This window comes from Mesoplodon bidens (genome assembly GCF_964165515.1).
Source record: "Mesoplodon bidens genome assembly, chromosome: 4".
Taxonomy (NCBI): Eukaryota; Metazoa; Chordata; class Mammalia; order Artiodactyla; family Ziphiidae; genus Mesoplodon; species Mesoplodon bidens.
The window spans coordinates 43,991,475-44,006,977 of record NC_138160.1 but is presented as its reverse complement, the minus strand read 5'-3'; the positions used below and the strand labels follow the sequence as shown (position 1 = coordinate 44,006,977).

At 37.5% G+C, this 15,503-nt stretch overlaps 1 protein-coding gene across 2 annotated transcripts in view; it reads left to right on the top strand.

Moving 5' to 3' along the window:
- The window catches only part of PLPP1 (phospholipid phosphatase 1), a 116,839-nt gene that overhangs the window by 27,420 nt on the left and 73,916 nt on the right, over positions 1-15,503 (top strand). The window contains exon 2 of one of the 2 annotated variants that reach the window (XM_081231526.1): positions 11,491-11,645. The exons of the other annotated variant lie outside the window; for it this stretch is intronic. Coding sequence (XP_081087652.1) covers positions 11,491-11,645 — 155 coding nt within the window. The remainder of the gene's footprint in view (positions 1-11,490; positions 11,646-15,503) is intronic. 2 annotated transcript variants of the gene reach the window in all.

Here is a 15,503-nt window from a genome sequence, read left to right as displayed (position 1 = left end):
AGGGACAGGGTCTTTAAAGGAAGCAAAAGTATTCACGTAGGGGAATTTTATTCTGGGCATTGGCTCACAGTTAAATCTGTGTTTACTCAAGTACTTCATAATTATTTCCTCTTAAGTTAGGGAATCAAAATTAGTTTTGCTGTGTATTAAGTGTTAATGAAATTTGATGGCTCTCAACCTTAGTTTATTTTTAACCCCCTAAATCTGCATTATCCATTATGAAAACCTCTAGCCGTATGTAGCTATTTAAGATGAAATTAATTAAAGTAAAATTAAAAAAATTAGTCCTTCATTCTCACCAGCCACATATCAAGTGCTCATTAGTCAAGTGTGACTAGTGGCTGCTGTATTGGACAGCATGTTGTATTGGTTATTTTTGTCATCACAGAAAATTTCATTAGACACTGCCCTAAATGAAATTGTTTATTTTCTTTCCTCTCTTCTCCATCAGACTAATGGTTTATATTAATATGTAATCAGTTTTGAGGTTTTGTTTAAATCAAAAACTTGAAAGACCCACTAGAGTAATATTCCTTTGCTTTACTTTGCTTACTACATAATTAAAAAGACAGTGCCACCCTTTTAGAATGATCTGCCTGAGTACCATTATTTTATAAGATTTTTCAAGAAGTGGTGACTAAAATAAGTATATTCATTATGGCTGGCATTTGATTACCCCTGCTAAACTGATGACCTTCTACTACACTGATGACCCTCTAGATTATTTCTACTGCCTATAAGATAAGCATGTTCTGGAAGGGCCTAAAGTGTTGTAACAAAATTTCTGATGTTGAAAAACCTTAGACCTTGGAAATTTGTTTTGTACACTTTTTAGGAGATATTAAACTTGTAGCTATTATGATCTACCTACTTCATATGTGGTAAATCATTGTAGTTTTCAAAAGTTGCAAGAGAGGAAAACCCCCAAAAGTAATAATCTCACTGTAGGCCTACTTCTTTGAGAGCCTATCAATCAGGCATAAAAGCCAAAGGATAATTTCTGTTACTTTGTTACTATTACTTTGCTTTTTGTTTTAAACAGAATAGAAAAATAGGCCTTTTCCTTTGCCCTGGTTTCAAACAATCTCTTTACCATAGATGGGACTTTTTCAGTTAAGTTGCATGTATAACAATTTCAGGAAGCACAGTGAGAAGGGTTTCATTGTGATAAAGTGTTTTTTAAAATTCCAAATTAATGATCATGATCTTTTGTTTTATTATGAAATATTCAAACATGGAAGTACATACAGTGGAAAATTAGTTTTCTACCTGATTTGTATTAATACCATCTGGAAATAACTACTTGAAAGTTGGTTATATATTCTAGGCTTTCCAATGTATATTTACATATAAATGCAAATAATTTGTTTTATATAAATGAAACTATACTAAATATAATGTTTTTTACAGATTAGTTTGCCTACTAAACAATATATACATATACATATATTTCTATGTATATGATTCATACTCATGCTATTGATTAGGTTTAAAATTTTTTTCCCCAGATTTTATGGTAGGACATCTAAAGCATAAATATGTTTTATATGAAGATAATATACAGTTGTAGTGGATGTGCAGCTGCTTTAGCATGATAGTGACCTATATGTGCTCAATACATGTTAATTTCCATTCTTCTTTTTGGACATATATGAGAAAGGCCATGGAAGATGATTAACTGGTTTTTTCACTATAAAGCAAACCTTTCTCTTAATCATATTTGTGTTTTGTGATTCAGGTTTATAAATTACTACAAGACTAGCAGGGTTGCTCTTTAAGAGTCTTGTAAGCTAGGCTGCCCCAACTATTTTAGGTGCTTGTGGTAAGAGCAGATATTTCCTAGTGAGTAAGAGACCACATTATGATTTATCCTTTTTTTTTTTTTTTTTTTTGCGGTACGCGGTCCTCTCACTGTTGTGGCCTCTCCCGTTGCAGAGCACGGGCTCCGGACGCACAGGCTCAGCGGCCATGGCTCACGGGCCCAGCCGCTCCGCGGCATGTGGGATCTTCCCGGACCGGGGCACGAACCCGTGTCCCCTGCATTGGCAGGCGGACTCTCAACCACTGCGCCACCAGGGAAGCCCTGATTTATCCTTTCAACTGAGAGGGCACAGTATAGTATGTACTGTAAAGTTGTACAGTATGTGAAAGCATTTTACATGGGAATCTTGGAACAAAGTCCTTTGCTAACTTTGAAGAGGTATAGAATGGATGCTGAGATTGGGAATTCAACACTTCTTTTATGGCGTAGTATATGTTATTGTGTGCTTTGTGATAAAATTTCAGGTCTGATTGTTTCTGTAGGTTCTAGAGAGGAGATTAGGAAAAGATGGATCTAGAGCTGATTGTTAATTATTTGTAAAGTCCTATTTTGAAGTATTATTGCTTTATACTCCTCATTTCATCTGGAAATCTGATCCTTCTGCTTTCCTGCGGGAATTTGTGGACCTCTGTTTTGGGTGGATCAGGAAAGAAGATTGAATTGGGGCCCCAACTCCTTTTTTCATTGAGAAAAGAGTAAGGGGTGCTGCTGAGAGAAGTGCTTCTGCAATAGCCATGTCTTAAGCTTTGTTTGGAGATAATGCTGGACTGTACAAAAATTGCCTTCAAGATTCCAGGAATTTGTGAATCATAAATTTCTTTTAGCAATTAATGTGGATGTATCGGTCTTTTTATCTTTATTTGTTAGCACTTTGTGTTCCCAGTGGAAAACAAGCTTGAGAAATAATTGTTAGAATATAGAATTGGAAGTGCTTCCCTAGCATGTTCTTGGACTTAAGATCGTTAACCAGTTTTGTTTGTTTTTTGTTCTTTTCTTGGTTTATTTGTTTTAACTTGGGTCTTGTGGAGAGAAAAATAACTTAAAACTTTTCAGGACCTAAGTTTATAGTTATACAAAATTATTATTATGTGCCTCAGAGGCTTTTGCATGCTTGTTTATTCATTGGTTCATTTATTCATTCAACATATATTCCTTGAAGTGCTTACTATAGGCAGGATTGTGGAGGGAAGTCTATCAGATAGTAATCTACTCAGGGTAAAGGACAAATGGAAAATGTATTTTGTAGAGAGTCCAAAGGCTGAAGATAGGGGTGTGTGTGTGTGTGTGTGTGTGTGTATTTAAGAGAGAGATAGACACACATCCATATATACATATACAGAGACATGGTCCATAGTTCTGCGGGAAAAATCTCCTAAACATATTTAGAACTGTCTCTTCTTATTTCCACTGTTATTTCTTTATTTCAAGCCCTCAACATCTCTCATATACACTAGTATTCCTTGCCTCTGGACTTTCCCTCTATTCTAACTTCATACTTCTTTTTCCTTTATACAGTTTTTCCCAGAGTCTTTTCCCCCACTAAGGCACAGATTGGGTTGTGTGTCTCCTGTTACCCACAGAATAGAGTCCAAACTTCTTAATATATAGTCTGAATATAGATTCTGTAAATAGTCCCTTTATTAAACTCTCCTGAGTTATCTATATTTAGTTACGGGACTCTATTTCATGCTGAGACCCTGACTGGTCTTACCTTCTGCCTCCCGGTTCTAGATAGCTTTTTCCCTGCGTGGACCTGCTCTCAGCATTGTCTACCTTGTCCTCAGTACTAGGAGGCTCACTTTGCCCTTTGGCTTCTAGATGGGTTTGAAGAATGGGAAGCACTGGAACGAGAGTGCGGTTTCTTCTCCTGGAGTCCTCCTGCCAACTCTTGTCATGTTTGCTCTCCCAGAGGTCATAGCTCTTTGAACCTTTTAGGTCTAAGAGTGGTTGCAGCTTCAGAAGGTTGTACTATCTCTTGACTTTGCCCTCACCATACCTTGTAAATAGTCCCTTATTAAGCTCTTCTTAAGTTCCCCAGTTTGGGGGTGCTGTTTCCTGCTGGGATCCTGACTGCTACATTGTCTAAGTCATCTAAGCTTCAGTTCTGTTTGCAGTTACAGCTGTGTTATTTTCCAGTAGCACTTATCTCTCTCTTATTAAAAATTTTGTGGTGAGGTCTTTTTCATTCCTTTCCTTTTTTAGTGTTTTTAGTCCTTCCCTTTTTTTTCTTTTTCCTTCCCTGGCACTGTGGCTGCCGTGTCATAGGAATTGAAATGTCTGAGTGAATAATGAGAGGAGATTTTCAAGAAGATGGACACTTGAATTTCCCTGTGCTATAGTGTAATATTTATTTAGATGTCTGAAATTGAGAAAATAGGGAAAGGTGTAGTGGGTACTGAAGTCAGTATAGTTACTTTAATAATGTCTAGATTTATATTTCATTCTTTTCAAAACGTAAACTTAGGACTTGTTTTTCTTTACCTTTGCTTCTACATATTAGAAATTAACATTGATTCTCTTTAAAATGCATTTTAGATTTATTCCATTGGAGTATTTTGTAACAACCTGTCTTTAAGGAACTATGTACTATATATAAAATGGGAGATATTTTAATTATTACTTAATTGGAGAAGAATATAGGAAATATATATATATATATATATATATATATATATGTATCTATCTCCAGGTATTCATTTGTCTATCTTCCTCAATATAACTTAGAGAAGATGTGCTAAGAGCAGACATACAGTAGCTAACAAATGTGTTTATTAGCAGTATTGAACTTTTAAAAGTGACTTCTCTTAAGGGAATTTCAATTAAGAGAAAAATACCCTAGAATTATGATTAGTGTCAAAAATAGTTTCTATATCCTTTATATATTAAGGAAAGAATATTCGTGTCCTATGAAAGAGTTTGTTTTGAGAAGAATCTTCCTATAATACTAACTTTGACCCAGAACTCTCTATTACTACCCTAAAAAATTACCACTGAAAATAATTTCTGTGTAGATAGAGAATATTTCATTGCTTTTTAGAGTAGAGGTGTCTGTTTACTCTGGGGGGATGGCTATACCTGTGTGTGTGTGTGTCTTAGTCTGCTTGGGCTGCCATAACAAAATACCAAAAACTAGGTGGCTTAACAACAGAAATTTGTTTTCTCAGAGTTCTAGAGGCTGGGATTCTGAGATCAGGGTGCCAGCATGGTCAGGTTCTTTTGAGGGCTCTCTTCCTGGCTTGTAGATGTCCACCTTCTTGTTGTATCCTCACATGGCCTTTCCTTGGATGCGTGCGTGTGGAAAGAGATCTCTCTCTCTCTCTTCCTTTTCTCATAAGGCCACCAATCTTATTGAATTAGGACCCTACCTTTATGACCTCATTTAGCTTAATTATCTCCTAAAAGTCCTATCTCCAATTATAGTAAAATTGGGGGTTAGAACTTCAACATAAGAATTTGGGGGTGATAAAAACCCTGCAGAAAGTAGGTATAGAGGGATCTTTCCTCAACATAATAAAGGCCATATATGACAAACCCACAGCCAACATTGTCCTCAATGGTGAAAAACTGAAACCATTTCCACTAAGATCAGGAACAAGACAAGGCTGCCCACTCTCACCACTCTTATTCAACATAGTTTTGGAAGTTTTAGCCACAGCAATCAGAGAAGAAAAGGAAATAAAAGGAATCCAAATTGGAAAAGAAGAAGTAAAGCTGTCACTGTTTGCAGATGACATGATACTATACATAGAGAATCCTAAAGATGCTACCGAAAAACTACTAGAGCTAATCAATGAATTTGGTAAAGTAGCAGGATATAAAATTAATGTACAGAAATCTCTGGCATTCCTGTACACTAATGATGAAAAATCTGAAAATGAAATCAAGAAAACACTCCCATTTACCATTGCAACAAAAAGAATAAAATATCTAGGAATAAACCTACCTAAGGAGACAAAAGACCTGTATGCAGAAAACTATAAGACACTGATGAAAGAAATTAAAGATGATACAAATAGATGGAGAGATATACCATGCTCCTGGATTGGAAGAATCAATATTGTGAAAATGACTCTACTACCGAAAGCAATCTACAGATTCAATGCAATCCCTATCAAACTACCAATGGCATTTTTCACAGAACTAGAACAAAAAATTTCAAAATTTGTTTGGAAAAACAAAAGGCCCCGAATAGCTAAAGCAATCTTGAGAACGAAAAACGGAGCTGGAGGAATCAGGCTCCCTGACTTCAGACTATACTACAAAGCTACAGTAATTAAGACAGTCTGGTACTGGCATAAAAACAGAAAGATAGATCAGTGGATCAGGATAGAAAGCCCAGAGATAAACCCACGCACATATGGCCAACTTATCTTTGATAAAGGAGGCAGGAATGTACAGTGGAGAAAGGACAGCCTCTTCAATAAGTGGTGCTGGGAAAACTGGACAGGGACATGTAAAAGTTTGAGATTAGATCATTCCCTAGCACCATACACAAAAATAAGCTCAAAATGGATTAAAGACTTAAATGTAAGGCCAGAAACTATCAAACTCTTAGAGGAAAACATAGGTAGAACACTCTATGACATAAATCACAGCAAGATCCTTTTGGACCCACCTCCTAGAGAAATGGAAATAAAAACAAAGATAAACAAATGGGACCTAATGAAACTTCAAAGCTTTTGCACAGCAAAGGAAACCATAAAGAAGACCAAAAGACAACCCTCAGAATGGGAGAAAATATTTGCAAATGAAGCAACTGACAAAGGATTAATCTCCAAAATTTATAAACAGCTCATGCAGCTCAATAGCAAAAAAACAGACAACCCAATCCAAAAATGGGCAGAAGACTTAAATAGGCATTTCTCCAAAGAAGATATACAGACTGCCAACAAACACATGAAAGAATGCTCAACATCATTAATCATTAGAGAAATGCAAATCAAAACTACAATGAGATATCATCTCACACCAGTCAGAATGGCCATCATCAAGAAATCTAGAAACAATAAATGCTGGAGAGGGTGTGGAGAAAAGGGAACACTCTTGCACTGCTGGTGGGAATGTGAATTGGTACAGCCACTATGGAGAACGGTATGGAGGTTCCTTAAAAAACTACAAATAGAACTACCATATGACCCAGCAATCCCACTACTGGGCATATACCCTGAGAAAACCATAATTCAAAAAGAGACATGTACCAAAATGTTCATTGCAGCTCTATTCACAATAGCCCGGAGCTGGAAACAACCTAAGTGTCCATCATCGGATGAATGGATAAAGAAGATGTGGCACATATATACAATGGAATATTACTCAGCCATAAAAAGAAACGAAACTGAGCTATTTGTAATGAGGTGGATAGACCTAGAGTCTGTCATACAGAGTGAAGTTAGTCAGAAAGAGAAAGACAAATACCGTATGCTAACACATATATACGGAATTTTAAAAAAAAAAATGTCATGAAGAACCTAGGGGCAAAACGGGAATGAAGACGCAGACCTACTTGAGAATGGACTTGAGGATATGGGGAGGGGGAAGGGTGGGCTGTGACAAGGCGAAAGAGAGGCATGGACGTGTATACACTACCAAACGTAAGGTAGATAGCTAGTGGGAAGCAGCCGCAGAGCACAGGGAGATCAGCTCGGTGCTTTGTGACCGCCTGGAGGGGTGGGATGGGGAGGGTGGGAGGGAGGGAGATGCATGAGGGAAGGGATGTGGGAACAGATGTATATGTATGACTGATTCACTTTGTTATAAAGCAGAAACTAATTAAAAAAATAAATAAATAAACTTTAAAAAAAAAAAAAAAAAGAATTTGGGGGGACAGACACAATTCAGCCCATAGTAGTGTGCGTGTGTATGTGTGTGTGTATATATATAAATCATATGAGTAATAGAGGAAATCATTGGTTTTTTTTTTTTTTTTTTTTTTGCGGTACGCGGGCCTCCCACTGCCGTGGCCTCTCTCGTGCGGAGCACAGGCTCCGGACGCGCAGGCTCAGCGGCCATGGCTCACGGGCCCAGCCGCTCCGCGGCATGTGGGATCCTCCCAGACCGGGGCACAAACCCGTGGCCCTCATCGGCAGGTGGACTCTCAACCACTGCGCCACCAGGGAAGCCCCATGTGATATATTTAACTTGAAGAAAGAGATTCATGCTTAGACAATGGCAACCCAATACTGAAGCTCATTATTGAAGTTTCTTCATAAAGATGTGGTGTTAGTGGAGGTGGTGTAAGATATTCTCTCACAGAGTATATATGACACCTTTTTTCCTCAGACCTCATTGTCTTTACTCTGTTCTCACTCTTCTTGATGTCTTAGCATTGACGTCCTACATTTAACCTAGTACAGACTTGAAACTCTAAGCTACTTTCATTGGCTTTTTGTATAACAACATTGTCTTACTTCTCTGTTGTTCATTCTTGTGTTTAAAGAATGGTCAATATGTTCTGCTGAATGAGAGAGACACAGCCCCTGCCCTCTAGAGCATGTAATCATCTCCTCTCCCTCTCTCCTGCAATCTCTTTCCGTGATTTCACTATGGATATTAGTCCTTACCTGATTGTTTTTATTGATCTCTGTTAGTCTTGACTTTAGGCATTCTCTGAGACTGTTTTATTCTCCTGGCTTGTTACCACCTCCAATGCCAACAATCTGCAAATCTGTCTCTACTTCTGATCTTCATCCTGCATTATATTCCTTTCGCTGTTCAGTGAATTTTCACTGAGAGCCAACTGTGTGCCTGGTCCGAAGGATACAAGAATGATATGGTCTTTGTCCTCAAGTTGCTGACAAAATGCAAAAAGCAGTTTAAAATACTGTGTAATGGATGTGTGTCCAAGGTGCCATGGGGCAGATAAGTAGGGAGTGCCTTACTTACCAGGGAAAGGGAAACAGGGGACAGGTATCCCCAACAGAAGGCTGAACATATATGTAGGTACCTAAAGTTTTGAAAACATAGTATGTTCAGGCAACAGCAAATTGTTCAGTGTGATCGGAGCCTTAAGCTGCATGGGGAAGAGTGAAAGATGAGGCTGAGCATTTAAGGTGTCAGATTACCCCAAAGGCAATATTTTCAATACTTAACTAATTTTCTTTCATCATAAACCAGCTGCCCGTCCCAACTTCACATTTTTGTCAATGGGACCATCAGGGACCATCATTCTCACTATTCCCAAAGCCTGAAGTGTCATCTTCAGGTCTGCCTCAACAATTGTGACCAGTCCTCAAATTGAGTCATTTCCATATTCAAAACACTCTTTCATGTGTCCTTTTCTATTTTCCCTGTCAACATACTACTTAACACTTAATGAGTAGATTATTTCAAAGCTGTGTTAAATGCTCCCCTTTCTAATTTTTTTTTAAAGTTAATTTTTAAAGACCTCTTATTTTACTGTATTACTAACCCTGAGCGAAAGAGGACAGTGATATTTTATTTATTTATTTTTTTATTTATTCCTACAGGATAAGTCCTTTCTTAGGCCAGTATTTTAAAAACATAATTCTTTTTGTTAAACCCCCAAATCTCAGGTTCTCTGCCTTCCATTAAAAACCACACAATTGTGGAATTAAGAGTAATCTGTAGAAAAGAAGATTTTGTTTCATTAACGTTGAGTTTTTATTATGAACATAACATGTATTTTATACTGAACAAGCTTTTTCAAAGGACAGGTACCCCTCACCCAAATCATCTTCCTTGTCACAATTCTGTTAATTTAGCAAATCACTTGCCTCCATGGGAGACATCATATATACACTGACTCTAGGAACAGATAGCCTATGTTGTAATCCTGGTTCCACTACTTACTAGTTCCAGCAGGATTCCTCATTTCTTAAAGCCTCATAGTAATTTTATGTGAAAAAAGGGGGAAGTGATGTTACCTACTTCACAAGGTTGAGGTAAAGATTGAGTTAATCTGTGTAGCCTAGTGCTTGGCATGTGTGAGCACGCAGTACATGTTCGCTATAAAATGTTATGTACCTTGAAAACTTCTTGCTCATTCTCTCTGTACTCTTGTTGGTGTGACCTCATGCTGCTCTTGCATCCCTCTACCACTAAATGCTCTCCTTGAGGCCCTCCCTATTGCCTGTGATTTACCTGCTGCTTCAAGTTCAGCTCAGTTGCCTGTTCTTTAATAGTCTTTTTAAAAAAATTAATTAATGTATTTATTTGGTTTTGGCTACGTTGGGTCTTTGTTGCTGCACGCGGGCTTTCTCTAGCTGTGGCGGGCAGGGGCTACTCTTCGTTGCAGTGCGCGGGCTTCTCATTGTGGTGGCTTCTCTTGTTGCAGAGCACAGGCTCTAGGCACGCGGGATTCAGTAGTTGTGGCATGTGGGCTCAGTAGTTGTGGCTCGTGGGCTCTAGAGCACAGGCTCAGTAGTTGTGGCGCATGGGCTTAGCTGCTCCACGGCATGTGGGATCTTCCCGGACCAGGGCTCGAACCCGTGTCCCCTGCTTTGGCAGGCGGATTCTTAACCACTGCGCCACCAGGGAAGCCCTAATAGTCTTTTCTAACTACTCCAGTTCACGTTGACCTCTGAATTCCTATAGGGCCTTTTATATCATTTTAGAAATTAGTCATATTTTCTCTTTTGTGGTATTCCTTTTAACATTTACATACAGTAAAATGTACTTTTTTTTTGGTACAGTTCTGTGAGTTTTGACAAACACTTAGAGTTGTGGAATTACCATCACAATCAAGATATAGAACAATTTCATCATCCCTCAAAAATCTGTCTTAGTATTATTAGTTTTAAAACTGCTTCCTGAGTATGCCTTCCTTTGCTACTTGTACAATTTAGGCTCTTGAACCGAGTGCCCGTTTTACACTAATTGTCTCCTCTCTGTATGGCATACTCTAGTATCAAGGATATAGTAAGTAGATGCTTGATTGTTTGAATTGTTAAAACAAAGCCTAAAAGTGTGGTAAATTTAAACATACTAAGAAATTACTAATTTAAGTTATTTAACTTCTCTTTGGTCTTTCATTTTATTTGGGTGAAAAATTTCAAATGAACCTTATTCCTGTATAACTTGTTAAAGTGATTTTGGAGCCTTGCCAGGGCTAATAAAAACCATTTTTAATTTGTCTTCGGAAAACAAAGGGCTTATTTCTGTTCTTATTATCAAATATACTTACAGTTTCTATTTTTTTCTAACCCTATTAATTTAAATTTTAATATGAAACAAAATTTTATATCTTTTCCCTTCTTGACTACATTTGGCTGTTATGATGTATTATTGATTATTAAATGTATTTACTGAGTTTTGCCTTTTTTTCTTAAACATATTTAATGTATTGAGCAATTCAGTTAAAAATGAATTACGTACAACATGTAAAATACAAAACCTTCTTGTTTTCTCAACTTTCTTTTTTCATGGGCCAATGTTGCTGTCTTCCCTTGGGGTTTCCTTTATTGATTGTCCCTAAAATCAGAGGTCAACGCAAGTAAGAGAATTTAAACTTGATAAAGGTGGGGCTGATGTGGACAAGCTAATGATGCATGGTTTCCTCAGTCTTTACTCTTAGATGTAATGGAATAGTGTGATCCTTTTTCAGAAAGGGCAAAATACGGTTAAGATTTGCATCCCATTCAGTAGACTTTACTTCCTAATGAAGTGAATTGAATTTAACCATGTGTGTCTTTTTTTCCCTTCCCTAACAGCTTCCATGCCTATGGCTGTTCTAAATTTGGGCCAAATATATCCATTTCAGAGAGGCTTTTTCTGTAAAGACAACAGCATCCAGTATCCGTACCATGACAGTACCGTCACAACCACTGTCCTCAACACAGTGGGGCTTGGTTTACCCATTTCCTGTGTAAGTAACTGAATAAGTAGGTAGTGATGGGTTTGTTGTGCTGGAGGTTTTATGAAGTGATCGGATTGGGGTGGGGGTAAATACATAGTCCTGTTGTCACCAGGGTTGGTGCGGTGAATGATTGCTTAAAGAATATAGCCACTGCTTCAGTCCAGGGCAGTGTTTCTCCAGTTAAAGGGAGATATTGCCCCAAATAACTTGATGTCATCATAAAGAATTATAGAATGATTATTTTAGAATGAAGAGTTCATTTAAGTCATTTTGGATCAACACTTTTCAGTAGACAAGTGAAGAAACTTAGGCCCAGATACTTGCTCAAGCCCAGTAAGCTATTTTATGGCAGAGCTGAAACTAAGATTATGCTTGTTTTTTTTTTTTTTTTTTTTTTTTTGCGGTATGCGGGCCTCTCACTGCTGCGGCCTCTCCCGTTGCGGAGCACAGGCTCCGGCCGCGCAGGCTCAGCGGCCATGGCTCACGGGCCCAGCTGCTCCGCGGCATGTGGGATCTTCCCGGACCGGGGCACGAACCCGTGTCCCCTGCATCGGCAGGCGGACTCTCAACTACTGCACCACCAGGGAAGCCCAGATTATGCTTGTTTTATCATGTTAAGTGGAAATTGAGGCCACAAAAAAGGAGATAGATTTATTTGTTAAATTTGAGAATACAGCTCATCAGAAAGAATGTAAATACATATGCAAAAGAAAATCCTCAGAATATATCAAAACTATATCACTGTTTTTTAAGTTGTACTATTCATCAGTTTGTAGGTTAATACTGGGTTTCATTACTTTAAATAACTGGACACTTTGCTTCTAGGTTAAATTTCACAAACTAGCTTAAGGTTGGCACTTGAGATATTGTGCTTACTTTCTCTATCCTTGGTTCGGATTTCTGCACCTTGCCCTGTGTCTCTCTGTGTGAGTTGGAAATGGATGAGAAGAAGCAGAATAAAGATTTACCTCCTTGAGTGTCTTGGGAGTCCAGCAGATCATGCCATACTTCTCTTTCGACAACTTGTCTCTCGTCAGTTGCCTTCCCCAGATAGTTGACTTACATTTTTTTTTTTATTGTTTTAGCAGACTGAAGCCTTATTTCCACAGTAGGACAGACTGGCTTTTCTTTCCCTATTTTCCCCCCAAATTGGCTAAGAATAATAGCCTTGTTCTTTGGTTTTTCAGTTCATATCTGCGTTCAGTTCATATTTGCCTTTTTTGGCTAGCAAATTATTTTTTTATTTTTTGGTGATGTCTTTAGCACAGTATTCTGAAGGTGAAGGGGACTTGGATTTAGTTATGTTTCAAGATATATTAAACATTTCCACATGCAGTCTGTGCATCCTAATTTGATTAAAGCCACTTTCATAGGAGTAAAATGGAAGGAAAATCTGGGGTTAGTTTAAGGAAATATTTACTTTTTTCCTAAGAAGTAAATTCCATGATAACTGGTAACCTCTATTTTAGCCACCAGGCTTATGAAACAGTGTGCAGGAAAGCATACAGATAGATGGAAGAACATTTATGTAAACATATCTTAATGTGCAAAAAAACCTTTACTCTAAGTTCATTAAAAAATGTGTTATTTGAAATCCTGTATGTCTCCATTGTATGCAGTGTTTGCCTATTAAAATTCTCTTACTCTAGGATGTGGATTACTCCCATTTTTTTTTTTTTTTTTTTTTGCGGTACGCGGGCCTCTCACTGTTGTGGCCTCTCCCATTGCGAAGCACAGGCTCCGGATGTGCAGGCTCAGCGGCCACGGCTCACGGGCCCAGCCGCTCCACGGCATGTGGGATCCTCCCGGACCGGGGCACGAACCCGTGTCCCCTGCATCGGCAGGCGGACTCTCAACCACTGTGTCACCAGGGGAGCCCTACTCCCATTTTTGATTGGGGATTTTAGCGACATCATTCTTGGTGATTATTGTAAAAAACACAGAAATGTCAATAGCCTTTTAAACCAAAATTTAGAGTAATGGACTTTGGATTATCCTTTTCAACTGTTGTGGTGTGTGTGAATGCAACCAAAAAAATCCCAGGATTTTGAATTTCAGCACAAGTATTTTTCTAGCATTGATTATTATGTAGATTATTGCTACAAGTATTATTAGTGTGCTATATTAAGTAGATGATATTCACAGTTTTAAAGGATAAAATACAACTTGGAAGAAATATTTTCCCCTATTTTTGGTATTCTAACTGCTTTCAGATTACTTTTTAAAAATCACTTTTACTCCCTTTATTAATGTCTGAGGAAAAAGACAATACAGAATAAGTTTTGGGGGTTGAATTATTATATAATACTGCATCTCTAAAGTTTGAGATTCGGCAATATTTAGGAAGATGAGGCAGATAATTTACTGTGGATATATGGATTTTCTCAAGTTCTTTGTTTTTGGCATATAGTTTGAAAAATCATATTTCCTTAGGTGACTGTCCCAAAGGGGGTAAATGAGGCCCAGTATTTTTTAAAATTTTTGAGTAGCTACTTAAATGGTAATAAAAAATTGCTATGAAGAAAAAAAATGGATGGGTTAGTAATATGTTTATAAGGTGTAAAGTAATATATAAGTAAAGTGTTATATATGGCAAAAGTGGCCATAAGAGCCCTGCACTGTAGGAGGACATTGGTGTTTGTTGGGTTTTATGGCATGACAGGTCTCTCGTGCCACCCTTTCCTGTACTAGTCCAGAAAGCTGGTATCAAAATGGCCTGTTGCCCACACTTGAATATTCTAACTCCTTTGTTTCCATGTTGACGTAAGTGCTGTGCTGCCTTTTCCCAGTTTCCCCCCAATTGGACAAGGCAATAAGCTTTGCTAGGGTAAGAATGGTCTGTTTTGCTCCACTTGTATCCTTAGTGTCAAGCACATTGCTTGGTATGTAATAGGTGTTTAATAAATATAGATAGAAAAATTTAATGAAAAAATACTAAATGTGAAATGGAATAAGATTGTCACTTATGTTTAATAATAATTACTACCATGAAAATTCAGCTTAACCCTTTGGAAATATATTGTATTTCCAAGTCATCTCTTAATATCAGATACCTCATTAAAATAGCTTTTCAGGAAAAAAATGGAACACTATCATACTGAATATATATCCTGATTAGAGATAACTTAAAATATGGGGGAACGTCTACTGGAATGAAAGAAATATGGTATTATGGAGCTTAATTTCTTAGGTTTGAAAAAAGTTTTATTTCCTTGTTTACTTATTCCGATGTGGAGCTGTATTTTTTGTCTACATTGTTGTGGAAAGTACTGCTTCAGTCAGTTCATATGAGCATTTATTCCAGCACCCTTTTTTTATATAATTGTCACAAAATGAAGTAGTACCAGATGCATCCTTAAGTAATTTGTTATAATCACAAACATTTTCTTTGTTTAAAACTGCTTTTTATACTACTGTTGGAAGAGGTAATGTATAGATTTGGTATATTAAGTATTTGTCATACATCCATTTTACAGAACGCTTGAAAATATTTTGATAAATTTTAATATATTGGATGAACCTAAAGGAAAGAAAAGTTATATAAATATTGAGTATATACTGCCAATAATGAAAACTAAACTCAGTTGCACATTAGCCAAGCTTACTGAATTCCACTGCTGGTTTCCTAAATGCTGTGGCTTTTTAAAGGATTCATAGGAAAAAATTTCTGCTCATAAAATCTTCTTTTTTAAAAAAATAAATTTATTTATTTATTTATGGCTGTGTTGGGTCTGTTGCACGCAGGCTTCTCTAGTTGCAGCGAGCGGGAGCTACTCTTCATTGCAGTATGCACGCTTCTCATTGTGGTGGCTTCTCTTGTTGCGGAGCTCGGGCTCTAGGCAAGTGGGCTTCAGTAGTTGTGGTGCA